The sequence below is a fragment of the Podarcis melisellensis genome, assembly GCF_964234715.1.
Source record: "Podarcis melisellensis genome assembly, chromosome: 1".
In the NCBI taxonomy this organism is placed as follows: domain Eukaryota; kingdom Metazoa; phylum Chordata; class Lepidosauria; order Squamata; family Lacertidae; genus Podarcis; species Podarcis melisellensis.
Window position 1 is genome coordinate 58,917,521 of NC_138528.1, and position 23,571 is coordinate 58,941,091.

Here is a 23,571-nt window from a genome sequence, read left to right on the forward strand (position 1 = left end):
AAACCAAGGAATCATGATTTTCTTTTCTTTTTGTTCTCTGTCTCCAGAGCCAGCAGACAATTTAGCCTCTCAGCCCACAGGAATGAATGAAAATGCACCACCTTCAACCCAAAGCAGCAGTAGCAACAACATTGCCGGTTGCAATAACTCCTCAGCCATCCCCCAGCCCAACTCTGCCGTTAAACCCTGGCGCAGCAAGTCACTCAGTGCCAAGCACACAGCTACGTCTTCCATATTATCAGTAAAACAGCAAGTCCAGGAACCTCCAAAATCCTCTCCAGAGATGGTCAAACCAACTCCCAACGGTCAGAAATCCATGCTGGAAAAGCTGAAGCTTTTTAATACAAAAGGAGGCTCCAAAGCAGGAGGGTCATCCCTTGAATGTCCGGGGTCTCGGGACACTAGTTGTGAAAGGTTAGAGGCCCTCCCTAGCTTTGAGGAAAGTGAAGAGATTGAAGCTGCGAATCGGAACGCAAACAACCCCCCATCAAACAGTCCCAAAATTGCACTCAAGGGAATTGCACAAAGAACGTTCAGTCGGGCACTGACCAATAAGAAGAGTTCCCCAAAGGGCAATGAGAAAGAAAAAGAGAAGCAGAAGGATAAAGAAAAGGAAAAGGGCAAAGACGTTGCCAAGAGAATATCCGTAACTGAGAAAGCAGACGTGAAAGAGGAGCCGAAAGAAGAACAGATCCCACCAGCTACAACCGAGATGCCAAAAAAATCCTCCAAGATCGCAAGCTTTATCCCTAAAGGAGGAAAGCTAAACAGTGCCAAGAAGGAGGCACCTGCCCCTTCGCACAGTGGAATACCAAAACCAGGGTTGAAAACCGCCACAGGGAAATCCTCAAGTGCCCCAAGCTGTTCGGCAAAGGATGGCGAGAGAAGCCGCAGTGGGAAGCCTGCCTCAGGCCTCTCTCATCAGAAGCCCCAGCTGGACGGCAGGAATTCCAGTTCCACGTCAAGTTTGGCCTCCTCTGAAGGGAGAGGCATTGGAGGGGTGCCTGCTCTGAGTACTAGTAGCAGTACCCAGGCTGTCAATGGGCCCACAGGCAGTACCACACAGACCACAGGAAGCAATACTGTGAGTGTTCAGCTACCTCATCCACAACAGCAATACAGCCACCCGAATACTGCCACAGTAGCACCATTCATGTACAGGTAGGAGTAACTTTTTAAGCAGGGTGTGTCAAGTCTGACTCGCTTAGCGTAGTCTGCTTCTTCTGTGGTATGCTTTCTCTAGAAGTAGGGAAAAACCTACAATAACAACTTGAGTTTGGTTTCCACCCCAAACGAGCGTTCCAGATCCTAATAAGCAGCAGACTTGTGGTGTGCATAGGACAGAGCTTCTTTTTATTTGTGTCTCAAGTTAACTGCGAAAGTGACACAAAAGAAGAAATACAACTGTATGTTTCTAGGCTACAAATAATACTACTAATAATGGTAAGATTATGGTTTGGTTACATTTTGTGCCAAACCTTAATAAATAACATGGGGCTGCTCAAGGTGCAAAATGAAAAATCCCTTGCCACAACTATATAGTGATTATAGAGATGTTTGGAAATTGGCAGAAATGTTTAAAGCAGATTGCTGAATCTAGATAAGACAGAGATGCTGTTAGTGGTAGGTTTCTCAGCCTAAATGAGTAGATTACATCCAGTTCTGGATGGAATGACACTCCCTTTGAAGGAGCAGCTGTGTAACTTGATACTCTTGGATCTGGCATTGTCATTGGAGGCAAAAGGGGTCTCAGTGGTATGAAGCGCCTTCTACTAGCTTTGGCTGGAAGCCCAGCTGGCTTTGGTTGCCTATGTTCTGGTAACCTCCAAGTTAGGCTAGTGCAGTGTATTGTACATGGGGCTGTCTTTGAAGATGGTTTGGAAACTACAATTAGTGCAAAACTATGGCAGCTCAGTTGTTAACTGCTAGAAAAAGGCATTACCATATAAAGCTGGTTCTAACCCAGGCTGCTAATTTGTTTCGGGGCCAAATTCAAAGTGCAGGTTTTCACCTTTAATGTCATATACAAAATCAGGACTCCTATGCCTAAAGGACTGCATTTCCCCATAAAAATCTGTCCAGAACCTGAGGTCATCATGTGAGACCTTTCTCTGTGTGCCACCTTCAGGGGAGGTTTGGAGAGTGACAATGAAAGAGCAGGCCTTTCCTGTAGGAGCTCCTCATCTATGGAATGCTCTCCCCAGGACAGCCTGGTGTCAACTTGGCATTGTTTTGGTACCAGACAAAGAATTTTTCCCCTGGGCATTTTCTCTTATTATATTTTTAATAGGTTTATATGTATGTTTTATGTATGTTTTATGTATTGCTGTAGCAATTCATAAAGTTAATCAACTGACTCTGGCTGAAATGCTTTTTAAAATACATAAACATTAAATTCAAGGTTAACAGACTAATTAGTTAATGGCTACATTCCAATATCATGATAAACTGCACATGTAGTTTCCCCCAGGCTTGTACACTCCCCTGTCCCTCTCCACAGTTGGAGGCAGCAATGCTGCAGTTGAGGGAAACCATAGGAGAGGGTTGTGCTCTTGGGTTTGGGTCATGCTTGTGGGTTTCCCACAGGCATCTGGTTGGACACTGTTGTCACAGTGTGCTGGACTAGATGGTCATTGGCCTGATCCAGCAGGTTTTTCCAATGCAACTGTGATGAGGCTCTCGGAAGCTTTCACTGCATCTTATCAGGTTGTCTGAACCCACCAAACTGTGATTTGTTTAAAACAAGCCAATTTCAAACTGTGTTTTATCAAGCTAGCTTGCTTCAATAACCTATAGTTAAGATTAACTACAGTTTTGTGTTTGGACATAAGCTAAACCGTGGTTAGCTGCAATCAGAAGTGAAAGCTTCCCAACTCCTCCTTGTGGCTTCACTGGAGGAGGAGAGCAGACTAGGGAGTGCACAAGCTTAAGGGAAATTAGCTGGTTGCTGTCATGAGAAAACGTAGTTTCTTTTGATGTCTGGACGTTGCTGATGACTTTAAATTTCTTCTTGCAGTATTGGGACTCTGACAAAGTGTGTAATGTACTTAGAGGGTCATGAATGAAGCAATATCTAGACTGGATTTTCTGATACTTTGCGTTCATTTGAGAACATAAGATCTATTAAATCCTTCTAAAAATAAGAATAAATAGGAATGCTCATAATAAGAATACTCCTTCCCAGCATATGTCATTCTGTAGTTAATGAGCCCATGGAAATAAGCCATCTGCTTAACTTTGCATCAAAAGGATTCCTATCTGTTTTGGCATCTCTCACATGGCAGTGGGATATGTAAAGAAAGGCACCTTCTGTATAGTTCCAACATGAAAGTCAGCATAGATTGACATGCGCTGACTGTTAGTCAAGAGTAAACTATTCACACATTGTGGCTCATACCCAACCCAGCCGAGGAGTTGATTTCTTCTTCTATACCAACCTTGCACAGGCGTTAAGAAAATCATCCAAACCACATGCTGAGCCACTTCACACAAAGAGTGAACCATATTATAGCAGCTGTCATGTGGTCACCATCACAAGTAAACCAGCCCCTAAATTCTAGAATAAAAATTAACAGAGATTTTTTAAAAAGCACTAGGAAGTTATATGCTGCTTTAATATGATAGATCTAAAACACTATGCCTCTTGGAGGAAAGGTGGTATACAAATGGAACAAATACTTTAAATAAAAAAAGAAACTGACACAAACAGCCTGCATCACATTGCCTAAAGTAGTCTCTGTTGTCATCAGTGATGGCTGATTCATAAAACAGCAATAAAGGTTGTTGACCAGGCTGAACGCTTAATTTAAAAATGTGAAGGTATTTGTATAGCCAGTCTGTGGGCCTGCAAAGCCTGTATTTGACAGTGAATATTTCATATATTTTTTACAGTTGAGTGCTTGTTTCCATTTCTAGGACATAGCTCAACATGGGACTAATGAATTATGTAAAGTCAGTCTGCTAGTATATCCTGGGGAGAGGACACAATGCGAGATGGCAAGTGTACTTGTATTGGTGCTGGAATTCCTTTTTGCCATATGAATGACTACATTTCTCTCTCTCTCTCTCTCTCTCTCTCTCTCTCTCTCTCTCTCTCTCTCTCTCTCATATTTTGAACTTAAGATCCCAGACAGACAATGAAGGGAATGTAACGGCTGAGCCCAGCACTGGAGGGATGAGCACGAGCATGGATTCTGCTCCTTACACTAAAACTACACAGCCTATTTTAGAAGATCTTTCTGGTAAGACTTACATGTGTTGACTTTGTTAATACAGAGGAATAAAGGATGGGGCTAAATGAAATCATTAGCTACCACTATCTCCCTCCTGTGATGGGAAGGAGATTAGTGTGCATTTCTATTCTGATTCTGGGTGAAAAGGCCCTGCCTAACCTTCCCAGTCCTGTTCTTTGGCTGCAAATGTGGGGACCACTTTTCCAGGATGGGCTGGGTAAATCCTTAAAATTTAGGGGCTGGGAGATTCACATTGCATGACCAGTAGAGAACATTCTCGGTCTTCATTAAATTTATTATTTTATTACTCCTTTTTGCCACCATGGCAAACAGTGGGAGTCCTGTTTATTTATTCAATATATTTGTTAGTTGATGTAAAAATAAATCTCTATATGTTTTACATAAAATATAACCATGAAGGTATCAGTATGAAAGTAGAATAACAATATTCGAATAAGACTTTTTGAAAGCGAAATACAAGCAGAGCAATACTATATACCATATATAAAACTTAGCAGTGCGTAGAGCCCTGGAAAGCTTGAGTAAACATACATAACTTAAAGAGGTAATTAAGGCTGGTTACTTTACTCTGCTGCTTGAACTAACTGAAGGGCATTCCAAAGGGTGGATCTATCACCAAGAAAGTCCACTTCTGTGCTGCAACCAAGTGATAGTATGTTAGTTGAGAAATTGCTAGCAGAGCTTCAGCAGAAGATTTCGAGGCTCATCTTGGTCTATGCTGGAGGAGGTAGTCTGCTTTTATTATTTATTAATTTATAACACTTACTTGCCAATATGGCTTCTGAGCAATTGTTCAGGCTCTTAAATATCAAAAACAAAGCATTGAACCTGGCTCTGTAGCCAGGATCTTTCAACACCAGTGCAATTGTGCAAAGCTGGGTGTCCCACTTTGTACTAGATTATGCTGGTGAACTAGGCAGAAGGGTAGCTAGCTCCACATCCTACACATTACAGTAGTCTAGACAGGGTTACAAGTGCATGGCCAACTGTGGTGAGGCTGTTCTTGTCTGGGAGTGATCATAGCTGTTGAACCAACTGAAGTGACAATGGGCAAGCCAAGCAACTGTAGTCATCTGGGCCTCTAGTGAGAGATTGGCTACCTAAGGTATATAGAAACACATATCAGCATAACCAGTAAGGAAAGATAGGCGTTCCCCATGTAGTGGTGCCTCAGGAAATCTTCCAGACCTGAGTTACACATCTACAAAAAGCAAATAATAGCTAACTTGTATTGGTCCTTTATCATCAAAACTGGAAATGTTTTATTTTAGCACACTGTAACTTTTGATAAAGCACCATGAGAAGTGGGACAACAGTTTCACAAAGACAGATGGTTAGTGCCATTCAGCAGATAGTGTTATAAATTGTAGGCTGCTTGCAAAATAAATTAGGGTGAGGAAGAAGCAGTATGGAGATGAAGAATGAATGAGCTTCTGAATCTGTATAGTTAATAAAAACCACTTTAGGACAAGCTTTCTCATCTCTTCCTAGGGTGCCCTCATCAGATCAAATAAGTTATGTATTAAAAACTCAGGTTTCACTTAGGTTAATGAACACATGAAAATGATTTTTCACTTTGAATCTGTGATTCATTCCATCAATTAACAGAGTTCTCCTTTCTGTTTTGCAAGACAAGTATTTGCTGTACAAAAGATCATTGTTAAAAATTCCTCAAATATTATGCAACTTCCACATTTTCCTACAAAATTCAAAATGTGAGGAAAGTATGTCAAGAAGATGTCTACTTTAATTTCTTGCACAAGAAATCGTATTATAAAAGAGAATAACAGTTTTGCAAGACTGAGGAGTCCTTGTAGTGTCTTTAACACACCCCCCCCCAAAAAAAAACACCTGGATTGCTAAAACTTACAGGATTGCAAAAGCTACTCTGTAGCTCATTTTTTAAATCAACACTCATAAAAGTAGATTTTTGGAATATGATCCTTTGTTACAGTCCTCATACTGGGGAGGGTTTAGTTGTTTCCCTCTCAGTCAGCCAGTATGATAACTGATACGATGCAAGGATGTGTTGAGGAGAAAATTCCTAATTTTTGAAGCTAAAGAACTGTTTGGTCAACTAAGTCTGTTCAGGCTCCTATAAGCAGCATTTTTTAATTTTTTTAAAAAAGGTAAGCATCTTATGTTCAAAAGTGACTGAAGTATTCCAGTTATCTGCGCTTTCAAACTACAGCCTTTATCGTGCCGTACTATATTCTTCTGAAATACACTGAGTATTTGCTTTAACAATTAAGTGATCAATAATATGGCTTAGGAAAAAGACCTTGTCAGTAGCAAGAGTAATATTTTAGTATATTTGATTCTGGTCGTTGTGGAAGGGATCCTCCTAATGTCATTAATGTGCTATTGTACATCAACAGTAGGTACCCATTCCATAAAAAACTGATGCCAGTGTGCATTAACTGTAAAAGAAAGAAACTACATTTGGTTTGGAGCCATAAAAAGATGGCAATTTCTGTTGGTAATAAAATCTAGTTGTTTTCCCCTCTAATAATTATATTTTTTCATAGGGGAAGATCCAGAAGCTCGACGATTGCGAACCGTCAAGAATATCGCTGATCTTCGACAAAACTTGGAGGAGACCATGTCAAGCTTACGAGGGACCCAGGTTTCTCACAGGTGGGAGGCATGAATTGCTTCTCTGTTCAAATAGAAGAAGAACTGTGGGGGGCCTGTTTTTCCTGTCCTTGACTCAGTTTTTGCCCCAAGAAACGATTTAAGACTGGTAATGACAAGCATTGACTGAACTAAGCATGCATTGTGCTTTATTCTTTTTTAAAACTAAAAGCCCAGGTTCTAAACTGTCTAAAGATGATGGAGTAAATTTTGGTAGTGGAGAAAACCAGACTGTATATAGAAGCCTAACCCTGAATAAATGCTTGTTACATACTTTAGGTGATGTTTGAATAAAAATGTGCAAAGGTTACTACTTAAAATGTTACTTACGAGAGACTTCAATGCATTTTTACCAGATTTACAATATTGTGTTTAAACAAGCACCTGAACTTTACATGACCTGTTTGATAAGGTGCATAGCTTGAATTCCTACCTGCTCTTTGGTCAAACAAAGCCTTATGGTTTTTTTAAGTGATGTACATGTATATGATTTTTAAGAGAAAAGCAACTTTTAGGACTCCCCAGTAACATTTCAGAGATAAAACAAAATGTCTGTTGTTAAGCCAATACTCAGTTAGATTGCCAACTTAAGTTTTTAACAAAAGGTTTTGGAAGGAATATGACGTGCAAAGACATTCAAGAGCTAGTTTAATTTGACTGTTAAGTGCATGGATACCTCTTAGCATAAGATCTCAAATGAATTCAGCATTTGAAAGTTTGCCTGGAAAATTCAATTAATTTAGTTCCTGCACTTAGGAACTTCCAGCACATCAGTTTTCCTTTTGAAGTTTAAATTAATACAGTGGCTCAGTGTGATTAATGACAATTACTATGGAGTCATTAGACTTCCTCAGAACCCTGTAGAATACTTATTGTTCTGGCAGATAGTCAGAATGGAGGCATTTTGCATGTTTCAGTGCCCGTTCTTATAGTATACGTTATGTAACCAGGAAATAAAATGAGCCACAAAAGAAATAATGAAGACCCATATAGTTCAGTGGCAGAGCAAATGCCTTGCATGCAAAATGTGCCTCAGTATCTCTAGGTAAGGCTGGGAAAGACTCCTGCCTGAAATCCTGGACAGATGGCACCATTCGATGACATGGAGTTTGATGGATCAATGGTTTGACATGGTATAACTCAGATTCCCGTGTTCCTCTTTTCAAGCAGTAACTGTAGAAAAAGATTGAAGAATAGTGTACAATGTTTCTTGCTAATCAAAGAAAGGCTGCTCCCAGCAGACATGTACAAACAAATATAAAATCTGGAAGAATACTTGGATCTTACTGGAAGAAATCTTAAAACACTGGCTTGGGACCAGAGTGGTCCTTCCATTTTCAAAAGGGCTTGCAATATAGTGAAGGCAATTTCCTCCCATCCTTTCTCTGCATCTTCCAGGATCACCTACCACAAAGGTCTGGAGGGTGCTTCAATATTCCAGGGCAGATTTCAGGGGACGTAGGGCACTGCAGATGGGGAAATGAAATCAAACATAAAATTCATTCACAATATCATTGAATCCAGGCCATTGTATACACTTAATCCAATTTTTTGATGATCAAATTATCATTTCAGCTAACTGTTAAAGGAAGCTAATAAAACCACAAGAATGTGACATTCTGTGATTTGCAGCTGTTAAATCACCTAGCACACCATATTATAACATTAGGAATCCAAGCTCCCTTTTCGACCTCCAAGGAAAAAATGCAATAGCCTAAATTGTATTTTAAAAGTATTTCTTGTCTTGAGAGGTGTAAAGCTTTCACTTAGTCACAGTGATGAAGCATGTGTTGCTCAAATATGTTCCCTGTAGGATTCTTTCAGCAAGGATGAAGATTTTTAATTAAGTGCCTACCTTCATATTCACTGTACATGCAAATATATTTCTGTTCTTTCAGTGCTGTAGGTCATAGAGGTCTTAACACAAAGCAAGGCTGCAGGTTAAAATTGGATTGAGGGAGACCAGAATAGTGAATATTAACTTAACCCTTAAGTTTTGTTTTTGTTTTTTAAGAGTTAGGCTAGAGTTCAATGTATCTAAGCATAATTTCAGCAGAAGAGGTTTGAAATGAATCCAGTATTTTAAAAATACAATTGTGTTTCTATTAAATCCCTTTATAACAGGAGTGGGAAACCTCCTTCCCAAAGGCCTAATTAGGCCTTCCAAGCAGCCCCATTTGCCCCCAAAGGGGGTTTGCAATACATTTTGGAGTCCTGACTATCAGCTGATAGGGTCTTCAAAGTGTAGCACAAGACTCATTGCAAGTACAAACAATCAGCTGTATTTGTAACAAAGAGTTTCCCAGTTTTAATTTCTTTCATAATTTTGATTTCTTATTCTTTCAAGCACCTTGGAGACCACCTTTGATACCAATGTCACCACTGAAATAAGCGGACGCAGTATTCTCAGTATGACGGGAAGGCCGACACCCTTATCGTGGAGACTTGGGCAGTCTAGTCCCCGCCTTCAGGCAGGTGATGCTCCATCAGTGGGCAATGGATATCCTCCAAGAGCCAATGCCAGCCGGTTCATCAATGCAGAATCAGGGCGTTATATGTATTCAGCTCCCTTAAGAAGACAGCTAGCATCGCGGGGCAGTAATGTTTGTCATGTGGATATCACCGACAAAGGAGGTGATGAAATAGATCTTGAAGGAATCAACATGGATGCCACGGGTTACATGAGTGACGGAGATGTTCTGGGGAAAAATATAAGGACTGATGATATTACAAGTGGGTGAGTACATTCAAGTTTACTGATATAATAATAATAATAATAATAATAATAATAATAATAATAATAATAATAATTAATAATAATAGTATAATCTTCCTTTGAACCAGAATTGGCTCCCAGAGCATTTATAACCATTACAATACTTTATGAAAATACGTAGTATTAAAGATACATGGATGTGTGTGTTTATGGTAGCTTCAACTAGTTCCATGAAGCTGATGATTCAAGTCTAGCTTTTAGGCTCTTCCCTACAGGAGAAGGGAGGAGCAAGAAGAGCCTCAGGTGGCCATAAAGGCCATGTGTCAGGACTAATAAATTATCAGATGTACTTTGTTTGCTTGACACAGGATGCAGATGTTCAAGCACTTCCATAAGAATGTAGATTTTGTTCCTGTTATGCATGCCTGATACAGACACTTTTATAGTGAAATGTCTCCTAAGAACAAGGATCTATTATAAGGATCTGTAAAGCAGTTGGTTGAGTTATTTGGTTTTTTCAAGGTAATGGGACACCCCACAGCAAACACGCCACTCCTCCCTAGTATATTGTGGCATGGTAGGACACTGAAGCAGCATGTTGAATTATTGACTACTATAAAATTTCAAATTCTTGGGGGGATATGTAATCCATTCTGGAAGCTTGTTTGGCTTCCGAAATGTTTGACAACTGAGGCGCGGTTCCGATTGGTTGCAAAAGCTTCCTGCACTCAAGCAGATTATACTGAAGGGGTGTGTTGTGTTTTAGTGGGTGTCTAAAAGAGAATTGCTGCACCATTCCCTGTCACCACAAGGGGTGGCATATTTCTACTCTTAGTTCAACAAGAGCTTTTTCAGAATTATTTTAAAAATCTAGATGCTGTCACGTTAATACAGGAGATTATCGTTACGTGGAAAACTATGTTTGTTATGCAGCATATACTGCTTGTAGGTGAAGATTTTGAGTACACTTGATGGGTCTTCAGTGAAATGATTTATCAAAAAACATTAATAATGTGGAAGTATTCCTACAGAAAAGGAAGGAAGGAAGGAAACATTGATCAGAAAATGATAACTTTTAGTATTGTATACATGGTATACAAATCCGTTTTCTGAACACTAAATAATGTTATTTATTTAAATACACATCTTTATAGGAAAATAAATACTACAAGAAAACAGAATTAAAAAGGCTGGTGCTTTTTTAAAAGGTATGTCAGACCAGGAGAACCTCTAAAAAACTTCAGTTACAAAATCTGGGCTCTCCACACATTGAACATTATGGATCCCATCCTTATTGTCTCTCCTTCCTTGCCCCCCTAAATACAAATGAACCTATCGCAATCTGATGTCATTAAGTAGAGAGCAGGTGCAAAGGAAATGCGTGTTTGGTTCAAGAAATGGTTTATAACAGTTTTGATGGATCAAATTAATCGGCCAAGGTAAAAAGAAGTAGAGATTCCTTAGGATCTCTTGCCAGATTTAAGGGACATAAAATTTCCGCTGAGTGCCACCTGTTTGCCAGTTGGCTATTCTCAGTATATGGTACAAACCACATACACTAGGATCACAATTTGGCTGGTGCCTACATGGAAGTGGCTTTTGTGTTGGAATTACTGTCTTGTCCATGGATTTATGTGTGTCAGTCCCATATAAATGTAAACTGTTGCAGGTACGCCAAGGTAAACAGTGGAGGGGAATGGATTCAGTCCCCTGGTCCAGCACTGGCTCCCTGTTCAAATAATCCCTCTGACTGTTTTGAACTAAAAACAACTTCAAGTCCATAGGAAATGTAATCATGGATCTCCTGGCATCTCGTCTAGTTTGGTCCTCACCTGAAACATCTTGAATTTGAGGCTGCTGACTTTTACTCTGACAGTTTCAAAAGCACATTGTAAAAAAAACGCGCGCGCACACACAAATAAAAATTCTGACCTGCAAAAGGTTCAGGAAATAATTATCAAAAGAACCCTTTAGCAACCAGTGGTCTAGCAAACACATGGCTTGCCCATCCCATGTTTCTGCAAATAAAGTAGCAAGACTTTGCTTTTCAATGTTTCTTGTGCTAATATTTGCAAAGCAAATGACCTTTACCTAAAACTGCATTTGGAATGCATTTTATTTCCAAGAGAGTTTATTTTATATGATTGTGAATCCTTTCATCAAAGGAATGTCTTCGGTCAATAAAATATATGCATATGCACATTCAACTGAATTGGGGATGAACTGGGGAAAATTATAGGCTTCCTATAGATGGTTGTCTGATTTGTTAGGGTAGCTTTGCACATGCACTTGCGGAGACAGATGCCTGTGCTTTGTACAAGTTTTGCTTTTTTTGTTTGTTTGTAGCTCCATCTAGTGGTGGATGATTTCGTTAATATATTTGCATATGCCTGTGAAACGCAAGTGTTGTATGGCAAACCTGTTACTGTCAGGTAGCATTGCAGTTTCCTATTCTTGAACCTGGAACCCTCAGGAACAAAAATAGATGAAAAATTCAGCATCACTGTTTCTACCACAGACTGTTTTCATAACTTGTGGCTTGCCTGCAGAGCATAATTATAACTAGTAAATCCAACATAGCAAATGCTGACTGCAATTACTGAACTGTAGCTACTACCACTTAAAATGTTTGCATTTTTCTACTGTTTGTTTCATATATTGTAGTTCTTATTAGCAATTTTAATTGCTGTAAGCTGCTGTGAATGCAGTAACAGGACAGAATATAAATCTCTGAGTAAATAAACAGAAGTATCTAGCGTGAACAATGTGTTATGCGATTTATTGGACACAAATAAAACCAACATAGTGTGAAAAAATGGAAAGGCAGTCAGCCGATCTTGGTTTTTCCAAGCAGCGCCCATAAGCATCTGTTTGATACTCTAGCTAATAATACTACTCTATATGTGCATCCTTACTTATGTGACTGAAATAACACATATTATTTCATTGTGTGGGTTTTGTTTTTGTAAACAATTCCAGTGTTAAGTAGGCGGTATATGTTTCAGCAATTATCTTGGTGCTCATGAAAGAGTTTCTGGGTTAAACATTAACAGACGCAGAGAAATAATTATACTCCACAATTGCATTGGTTTCCTGGATTGGGCCAAAGGTCTGTATAGTCCAATACTCCTTCTCTACCAGCAGTCAGCCAAGCTAGACTCCCTCTCTCTGGCTCTGTGCCTAATAAAATGACAGATTGATAGTTACTCATATCCATTGGCAAGCCCCTTGGACTGTTAGATTAATGACTGAATATGAGCTTGTTGGTGTTTGGGGGATAAGCAAATGCCATATTTGCTTAGAAGCAATTGAAATCAAGATATTGTAGCAGTGGGGCAGGGAAACTCAATCCCAGCAGTGTTGATTTTGGACTTTTTAATTTGATATATAAGCTCATATTCATGTTTGCCCCAGAGGAAGGCAGCATTCCAGTACTGTGTTGCAATGACGCAATTGGATAACATCTCAAAAACTGTTATGGGACATAAACTCTTCCGCCTCTAGGGGAAGGGTGTTACCTTAGTGAACAATGCAGGCACCTAATACTGCTGGAAGAGGGTTGTCTGCAGTGCAAACAGATGTTTCTGTAGCATCAGTTTCATGAGACATGGCTTTTGGACATCTGCAACACACGACAAGAGAAAACGAGGAAGCCATATTTCTCACTGCGAGAGAAATAATATCACTGTGCACATCTGCACAATTAGATGTGCCCCAGGAAACAATCCTGGGTGTTTCACTCAGGTGTATTTTCAACGTACCCATCATGTGGCTTGCAGGGGGAAAGCATGCAGTAGCAGCGGGTGTGGTTGGGTAGCATCACTGCATAGCATCACTGCAGCTTGGGCAGTACTGGGGTGGAACAGGGTGGCAGCAAGGTCAGGGCTGTACCTGTGTAGATGCACAGACAGGTGGGAGTGCCTCCAGGCTGATTATGCTGGCATATCCGCCATCCTACTCCACCCCAGCAATGTCTGGGCAAGCTGCAAGAATACAGGTGTAAAGAGGACAGTTCCATGGCTCTGCCCTATCACACAACCTTCTCCCCATGCCAGGTAGCTTTGGTTTTCATATGTTGAAAACAGCATGTCTCAGAGTACCAGATGATGGGGACAATTTGTTTCATGCCCTTTTTGACAGTACCCAGAAGACATGGCTGGCTACTGAGGAAAACGTAGGCCACATTCACATCCTACACTGAAAGCACCACTATACAAATTGAACAGCCATACCTCCCCCCCAAGAATTCTGGGAGTTGTGGTTCGTTAAGGTTGCTGAGAGTTGTTAGGAGACTCCTATTCCCCTTATAGAACTACAGTTTACAGAGTGGTTTAACAATCAGCCCTTCTCCACAAAGAACTCTGAGAATTGTTGCTCTGCAAGGAAGGAGTCTGCTAACAGCTCTCAGCAACTTTAACGAACTGTTCCCAGAATTCAGGGGTGGGAGTATGATTGTTTAAAGTGGTATCATAGCACTTTAAATGTATGGTGTGAATGTGCCTATACAGTGGTACCTCGGGTTACATACACTTCAGGTTACATACGCTTCAGGTTACAGACTCCGCTAACCGAGAAATATTACCTCAGGTTAAGAACTTTGCTTCAGGATGAGAACAGAAATCGTGCTCCGGCGGCACGGTGGCAGCAGGAGGCCCCATTAGCTAAAGTGGTCTTCAGGTTAAGAACAGTTTCAGGTTAAGAACGGACCTCCGGAATGAATTAAGTACTTAACCTGAGGTACCACTGTAATTCTAAACTAAGGAGACTTTTGTTTATTGGGCTAGGTATTTTCAATAGTGGTTCCTAAAGTAAGTCAGTTGCACATCTCTCATTTGTTTCCAGGTATATACCCCACTTCTGAGCATCGCTCATGGTGTCTATGCTGAAAGTGCCTCTATTCCACAAAATGTGGAGCAGCACTTCTTTGAAAAAAAGCAATGATGAGGCTTGCCATTAATTCCTTGATACAAATGTTGCAACACCCTCATTCTACTCATGTAACCCCTATAACAGTCTATTCTTGCTTGGCTGCTGCTCACTTTCTGAAATGGGAGAAAAATTGAGGTTGTCTTTTGCAAGAAATCTTGTGAAACGAGAGGGTGGAGCAAAAACCACTGATAAATCAGGCAGGCAGAAGGAGTTGCACACTAGCCTTGGTTAATTGGCAGAAGCATGTTGCCCTGATTTAAACTGAGGAGCAAAGAACAGTTGCTTCCAGGATTAATTAAGTAGGTTTCAAAAAAGGTTTCTTCCTCCCCACAAGGGCACTTAAAAGTGAGAAGAGGTGCTAGTATGAAAACAGCTTGAGAGAAGCAGGAGAACAAATGTGTACAAATTCTTTGCTGTGTCTTGGTGCACAGATAATAACAGGAGGCTTGAAAAAAAATTACAGTACGAATGCCCTTTTGTCAGCTGGCATGTGCTCCACTGTCATTCTCAGAATGGCAAGTATCTGTGTTTTTACTGGCAACTAGATAGGAAAGAGAGCCAAAATATTTGTTACAGCCAAAACAAACCCAGTGGCCAAGATAAACCATTGCAGCCACATGTTCTCAGATCCCTCACTGATCTATCTTGGGCCATGGGAAATTTTGTGAGGCCTCACTTACAGTTCTGTCCAAGCAAAGTTCTGGCAGGCAGCAGTTTTAGTATCCTGAGGTTAGAAGGAATTGAATTCCTCTTGGTTTGTAAATATCTGAATATATCTATGACCTTGTATGCCTCTGCAAACCTTAGGAGGCCACAGGTGCTTGTTCTGAAACTGATTGACCCACCCAGGGGAGTTGCCTTGCCATAGATACCAGAAATCAACACAGCCAAGCAACGTAGAGAGGGGATATAAACAAGATCATTGTGTATCTCCATCTTCTCTTTAGAATATGCCAAATCCAGCCCTACTCATGTGTACCACAAGCTGTAAATGTGCAACTAGTGATACATTAAAAAAAAAGTGGATTGGGATGTAAGTTTGAATGCACATCAGAAAGTGCATCCCATTCGCACAGTGCAGTTCAGACTACATCTTCTCTTAGATGTGCAATGTCTGACTGTAGTTCTTAAGCCCAGCACGTGATAACATGCATGTGAAACTTGCACAGGGTACATATGGGCCACCCAACTTTTCGCAGCAGTGCTAATTTCTGTTTTATACAAATGTAATCACATCAATTTTACAACCAGTTCAACTCTGTCTCCACCTAAGTATGTGTGTGAACACCTGATGATTCACAGGACATTGGAAAATATGTATGAGGTCCTTAATTACACCCTGGGCCAGAGGGTACAGGTTTCTGAATGTAAACACTAGGAGGTGCTTTCCAATTGCTTGCATCTGCAAGAGAACTTTAAAGGAGCAAGAGTCACCCAGCTATCAGTTGACGTCCCTTCCCCCTTAAAAATTCAAGGATTTGTGAGCAAGGCCAACCGTATAATGAGGTGTGCGTCTTGGCAAATTGCACTTTCCATCTGCTGTCTGCGAAGCTGCCTGTTGTTGTCACCAGCATGGTTGGCTGGCAGCCTACTTTTCTGCCTACTGTGATTAATGTTGCGGTGGCAGCAGTGGTGGCAGCAACTGTGACTCGCCCTCATTCACCCTGGAGTCTTTCTACTGTTCATGGAAAGCAGCTGGCAGTTGTGCTCTTCAGACCACCACAACTGGGGCCCCCTCCTCAGAATAAGGCATTGCAGGTAAGCTGGCCCCAGAGAATGCCTGTGCCACTGCTGCATTGCATCATTGGTGGTAAATGCTATTTCTGTGACCGCTCCTTCCCTCATCCACACGCCTGATCTCCAGTTTCAAACATCGTGATATGCAATGTTTAGCTGCTGGTATATCATGATGCTGAAAACCAGATTTCACTCAGCGCTAGTCTGTTTTTTAGTATACCTAAAATCCATTGCTTATTAGGGGCTACCGCACATTTTGTTTTTTAAATAAATGCTTTGCAGAGGTAACTACCATAGAGTTATATAAAAAAAATCAAAAGTAGGGGGTCTGTGACTTCACGTTTGAAAAATAGGGGGTCCTCAGTAATTAGCTAATTGGGAACCACTGATCTAGAGGATGAAAGCCCATACTGAATATATGGTTGTTGAAGTAGGTCACAAGTTGAGTTTGAATATGTTAGATTTGCTTGGGTGGAGATAAGAATGTAGCAGTGCTTGTGAAGTAAGATAGAGCGTGGATTTGCTTGAGTGTTGAGTAACATGAGCAAGATTCTGATGTGTGTCTGGTGCCCCTTGTGATGGATGCTTCATATCAGTCTCATTGTTCATGTCAATATTGTCTGGAAAGCATCAGTTGTACATTTCCTACCTGCCACTTTAGATTGAGAGTTTATTTAATCTTTGCTTAGGGTGAATGCCTTTTATATTCATCTCTATACATTGACTCATAATGCTCTTTCCCTCCCTTTTCCCCTTGTACATTGACTCATCATGCTGTAAATGTTGGGTAGCTGAAGCTTAGGGGTTTTTAAAAGGGGAGGAATATAAATAATAATGATACCATACCACCTACCTGTTCATGAATGTGTATGGCATTCTATAGAGTTTAGTAAGCCAAAAAATAAGTGCCTAACCTAATGGTATTTAACAACTACAACCTGATCACATATACGCCACCCCCCCCCCCCTTTCAGGCAAGATACTCAAAAAGCCATGGCGATGCAGCCGCAGACATTCCTGAATGAAAATGATTATATAGGCCCATTCCACTCTGGGCTCAGGAGTGAATCTGACTTGCATGCCCTGATGAATGAACTGTTATCAGAAGAGGGATGTGGGGAGTGTGATCCTGTTGTTCTTGCTAGACATTTCTTTGGTCTTTGTTACCGTCTACTATGGCTCCAGAAGGTTGCATTGGCTGAGTGTTTCTCAGCCTCCTCCCTCTGAGCTAACCTTCTTCTTCTTGTTGTTGTTTAGTCGTTTAGTCGTGTCCGACTCTTCGTGACCCCATGGACCAGAGCATGCCAGGCACTCCTGTCTTCCACTGCCTCCCGCAGTTTGGCCAGACTCATGTTTGTAGCTTCGAGAACACTGTCCAATCATCTCGTCCTCTGTCGTCCCCTTCTCCTTCTGCCCTCAATCTTTCCCAACATCAGGGTCTTTTCCAGGGAGTCTTCTCTTCTCATGAGGTGGCCAAAGTATTGGAGCCTCAGCTTCACGATCTGTCCTTCCTTCTCAGGGCTGATTTCCTTAAGAATGGATAAATTGATCTTCTTGCAGTCCATGGGACTCTCAAGAGTCTCCTCCAGCACTATAATTCAAAAGCATCAATTCTTCAGCGATCAGCCTTCTTTATGGTCCAATATTAGAGCTAACCTTCTAATATTGGCTTTAAAGGAGGATTAAACAGCTTCATAGAGGAGACAGCTATCAATGGTTATTTACCATGATGACTATGCTTTGCCCCCACATTTGGAGGCAGAAATGCTTCTGGATACAGTGCTGGAAACCACAGCAGGGGAGAGCGCTCCGGTGCTTGAATACTGCTTGCTGGTGTCCCACAGTGAGAACAGGATGCTGGACTAGATGGGCCATTGGCCTGAGCCAGTAGGCTCTCTTTATCTTCTTACAGGGTGTCACACAGCACTACTGTTTCAAGTGCTATTTAACATCCGCATGGAGCTGTTGTGGGTGTTCATATGGAGTGAGGTATCATTGGTATACCAATTGGTATACCAATGATACCCAACTCTATTTCTGTGTAACAGCTGAACTGGGAATGGCAGAGAAGGCTCAGGTCTGGGTGCAGCGGTAGGCTGGAATAGGGCTAATAAGCTGAATCCTGGCAAGATGGAGCCTTTGTGGGTGAGTGGTTTCCAGGTTTAGGAGGTAGTTAACTTGCCTGCCCTAGATGGGGTCACACTCTCAATGAAGGTACGAGTGTGTTGTTTGGGGGTGCTCCTGGATTCAGATCTGTCATTGTATGCACAGGTGTCTTGTTCTCAACATCAGTTGGGAAGAAAGCTGCGACCAGGATAGTTAGACCTCAATTGCCATGCATTGGTAACCCCAAGAATGGATTACTGCAACATGTTCTATATGTGGGGCTACCATTGAGGATGATCCAGAGACTGCAGCTGGTGTAGAACAGATTATTTGTAGTGGCAAACTACCACTGGCATTGAACACCTTGCTTGTAGGATTTGTACTGATTGCCAATCTGCTATGGGCCAAATTCAAGGTTTGGCACCAATATGTAAGGTCCTATGTCACTGAGGACCAGGTTACTTGAGAGACTGCCGTATCCCTTATATATCCAGTAGGTCACTGTGGTCTGCAGGAGAGCTTCTCCTGCAAGTTCCAAAGATCTCTGCACTTTCTGTAATCAAGTGAAGATATATTTGTTCTAACGAGCTTTCTGAGCTGGATGAATAGGTCTCTGCCACGGGTGTCTACTAGGTACTGCTTTTACATTTTATCTGCTGTTTTCTGTGGGTTTGTTTTATTGCATTTTGTCTGTTGCCTTGAGACGTGTGCGGAAGATTTTCAGGGTCCAAAACTCTGAAGCAATTGGCTTAGATCCTAATGCTAACAAATCTCACTTGGTGAAGGCTGAACTGCAGTGTAATCAAACTCAAGTGCAATTTGAACTTTGTAACCTTTCCAGCATTTCATACCGGGGCCCCTCAACAGTGTTAAAAATAAATTAGCACGACTTGGTCAGTTCAAAAGGCACAGTAACATTAAACAGCTTGGCTTAGAGGAACAGGACTTGATCTCGCTGACTAATGAAGAGAGCTGAAAACTCTACTTATATACCGTATATGGCTGTATGATTTCAACATGATTAATAATAATTACAATGTCATTTACGTTATCTTTTCTGAATGTGGTGTTTGTTTGAATTGCTTTCTGTTGTAGCAGGCTTTCTGCTGATTTTGTTAAATACCGAAGCATTGCAAGTAAATACACAGTGGGACAGAAAGGCTGGCTTTGGGGGTTTCTGCTAACTTGTCTCCAGAATGTCAGTGCACATACTTCCCTTTTCACCTCCATACACTCCATTACATTGCGTCAGCTCTGAGGGTTAGGGTTTGAGACAGCTCTCAAGATACTGGTGCTGTTGCAAGATCAGAGCTAGATCCATATTTGTGATAAGCAGGAGATTGTTCTCAATGCTACGCATAAATAGTCCGGGGAGGGGGTATGTCTCCTTGTGTAATGAAAAGTGAGATACAGTGGTACCTCGGGTTACATACGCTTCAGGTTACAGACTCCGCTAACCCAGAAATCTTACCTCAGGTTAAGAACTTTGCTTCAGGATGAGAACAGAAATTGTGTTCTGGCGGCGCAGCATTAGCTAAAGTGGTGCTTCAGGTTAAGAACAGTTTCAGGTTAAGAACGGACCTCTGGAACGAATTAAGTACTTAACCCGAGGTACCACTGTAAATATATAGGCAATAAATTAATGAGCCCATGCTGCTGCCGTTTCAGTAAAAGGCTTGCTGCATGCTACAATACTGTACATTGGATCTGTCCACTAGAGGGAAATGTGATCAAGAACAGCAAGCCAGTGGAATTCAACGGACTGCATATTTTGTTTGAGATTTTCCATTGTTTGATTCCTCAAGGTAGTAAAATCAATATTGTCTCTTCAGTACTTGTTTTCTGGCTAAGCCTGAAAAGGGATAACAGAAAAACAGGCCGGTTATTTCATTTTTAGCATACCTGTGCTTTCAATTTTAACTCAAATCTCTCCCCACCGTGAGGTCATTGGAAGTTTATTTGCCCCTAGCCATACAAAAAAATGGGTGCGTGCAGTTTCATCTCTGTTCATTTCAAACAAGCTGGGAGATACTAGGCCTAAAAACCGACTCTAGGCAAAAGTCACTTTGTTCTTAACCTTCCTCAGCTGAATATATTTTTTAAAGGGGGGTGCAGGTGGGCAACACATTATAACCTCAGTATTATGGAGATGAATTTTGAAGCTCTGTTTGACCTAAGATATGTCTTATTCAATCCCAATGGCATCTATCATTATGCAATCCAGTGAACATATATTTTAACAAGCACCAGGTTCTTAAAGTTTGTTATGTTTTGATATCCTTTGTATTGAAATTCCTACCTAGAAACCACCAGCCAACATAGCATTAATGGATAATAGGTATTGTGTGGTTTTAGGACCCTGGGTTCTATTTTTAATTAGGTTTTTTTGGTATATACATACACAAACACACACATTGTAGATGTATTATTTTTTACAGTAATAACTTTTGTATGGCATTCATTTATTGGAAGGGGGCATGTATACCACCACCTTGAGCTCCTTGGAGAAAAGGTGTAATAGAAATCTAATAAACAAATAAAATGAAAGTGGCATTATACTTCGTTATGTTTTGTACTCACTATCCCATTTCCTATTCCAGCAATGTGAAAGAACATGGGTTCTTTCAGCCCAGTTGTCACCATCAATCTTAGCAGGATGCTGACTCAGTGGGATAAACCCCACCATCATGATTGTTAATATTCACACACTTTCTCCACCTGTGGGGGGGGGGTCATGTCACAGTGAAACAGCTCCCAAACAGCTGGGTGTGCTTGTAAAGCGGAGCTCAAAGAGCAATGGAGGACTGGGACATGAATGTCTCAACGTTCCTCCAAAGAGATATCCTTCATTCATATTCTAGACATGTGATGGTGCCTCCTGAAGATTTGTTACTCAGGGGGCTCTGCCAGGACAAGGGACTGTTGCACATCCCTGTCATAATATTCAGTGACCTCTGTTTGTCTCAGTTGTTTTCCTCATAGGTCTTCCCTCCCTATAAGCTTATTTTTCAGACTATGCCGCTTACAAAACAATTTCTTATGCAGTTTGAAGCTCATCTAAGATACCACATAGCAAGGCTCGACTGTACTATTAGATTAAAAGCTAATGCTTAGAGTGTGTTGAGTGGATATGTACTCAAAGAAGGTCTTTGGGGTTGACTAAACACTGTGGCCTTGTGACAACAAAGCCATGGACAAGTTCATGACCAAACTACACTCTGCCTGACTTCATTTATCAGTTCAAGTTTTGTAGTCTGAAACTTGAATTGACCCTAGCCATCTGGCTATATATTTCTTAGTTTTCACATTGACAAAACTTGTGGGCAGACTTCACATACTACTCTTTGTCCAGAAAGATCAAGTTGAAAGGAGATGGTGGTCAGTTAAGACTGATGGGTTGACAGACTAAGGGAATAAAATATGGTTTGGCACAGAAATTTAGCTAAGAAAAAAAGAAAGAAAAACAAAACTATTCTGAACTGACGTGTCAGGTTTCCAGTAGTTCTAGAGAAATTATGGGGCTTTGCTCTCTCATTTTTTGAGCGCTGCTGCCCATCTTTTAACACAGCAATCCTTGTGGGCCAGTATTGGTTCTTACTTTAAAGTTACCACATGGACTTCCAGATCCAACTCCTGCTGCATTCCAGTTGGGAAGCCATTTGTGATTTAATGGATAACCCACCCAAAACCACAGCATATTAAATAAGCATCCCTGCTCACAAAGGAACAATTAGGAGCTCACTCTAAGCTCCTAGTTTTTCCTTTGTAGCTGTGTTTGTACCTCACCTCACCTGACAGCAGGTGGGCATCATCAGGACTTTGGTCTTTCAAATTTCAGTGGCACCCTGTAGGAGGCCAAATATCAAAGGAGGGCATTAGAGAAAGGGGAATATTTTCTGTATTTTTGTGTGGACTCCCCTGACCTCCTCCAAACTTTGGCCCAAATCAGAGTTTTCCTATTAGTATTTAAAGCCCATACCAGCTTGGGACCAGTTTGTCTGAAGGATTGCCTTGCTCCATACTTGCCTACTTGACCACTTCAAGCTGTGGAACTTGCACTTCTACAAGTTCCATATAATGTTCATTCTACAGTTAGAAGTCATATCTTTTCATGTGGTGGGCACCCTTGCTATACTGTGTTAAGAAAAAATATTATTTCAGCAATCCTACTCAGATATATAATTTAGTTACATATACTTGTTTTTAAAAATTTGCTGATTTTATCTGTGGTGTCGTTATTTTATATACGCTGCTTAGCTTTTCTTTTTTTTAAAAAAAGAGAGAGCAGTATATAAATTTTGCTGAGTAAAAAATCCATGTGACAAATATCTTTGGTTTGGAGGACCCTCCACAACAGCATGAAAGGTAGCACTGCAGAGGGAAGATGAATTCACAGAAAACCACCTCTCATTTTTTATGTCAACCGACGTCTGTGCTGGATCAAAAGCCATTCTTCAAGCAGCATGTTAGCACTGGATTTAACCCAGGCAGACTAGAACAAAGTAAACATGGGTTCAAACATTCAACTTTCTTTGTTCACCTTAATAGGAATTATATTTATAAATAGAAGAAAATAACTTAAAACACAAGTCAAACATAAAACCACCAGAGGAGGAGGGGACAGGAGAGAAGTGATGACAAAATAGTAATAAAAACTTAGGCTGTGTACACATTGCCAGTTATTCCGGCTCCAGCACACTCCCAGTGTTGGTGTTTGAAGCTGTGTACACATGACCTTAGCCACAATCTGTATCTATCCTGCAGTTATTTGGAGAAATACTGCTGTTTGATGCACTTTCCCTCAAACTATCTTCCATCCCATCTGAAAGCGTAAGCCATCATTTATATACCTCCCCCAAAAGCCCATCCCAGAATGTTGGCTCCATAACAGAGAAGGTCTAGTCAATTCCTCCAGCTGTTGTTATCTTTTTGTAAAATGTTTTCAACAGGTTTGATTCTGCATTAGATAATGGCAGGTGCTCCTGTAAATTGGCAACTGAAAAATAGGCAAGGTTTAGATTGCTAAAGTGAAACCTACTGTACCTGATCTCTTTCAGTGAATGCAAGTAGCAGTGAAAAGCATCACTTAAGGCATCTTTTTAAAAAACAAAAACAAACAATGACTTGGAATGACTTTGCTGTACCAAACAAAATGTTTGAGGTGCAAGCAGCTGGCAAAAGGAGAGAAAAGTTCAA

The 23,571-nt window shown here is 40.9% G+C and overlaps 1 protein-coding gene across 8 annotated transcripts in view; it reads left to right on the forward strand.

The window, feature by feature from the left end:
• The window catches only part of NAV2 (neuron navigator 2), a 535,652-nt gene that overhangs the window by 399,023 nt on the left and 113,058 nt on the right, over positions 1 to 23,571 (forward strand). For all 8 annotated transcript variants that reach the window (XM_081891071.1, XM_081891073.1, XM_081891066.1 and 5 more), the window contains 4 exons: positions 48 to 1,161; positions 4,123 to 4,241; positions 6,782 to 6,890; positions 9,235 to 9,624. In XM_081891071.1, the coding sequence (XP_081747197.1) occupies positions 48 to 1,161; positions 4,123 to 4,241; positions 6,782 to 6,890; positions 9,235 to 9,624 (1,732 nt within the window). The remainder of the gene's footprint in view (positions 1 to 47; positions 1,162 to 4,122; positions 4,242 to 6,781; positions 6,891 to 9,234; positions 9,625 to 23,571) is intronic.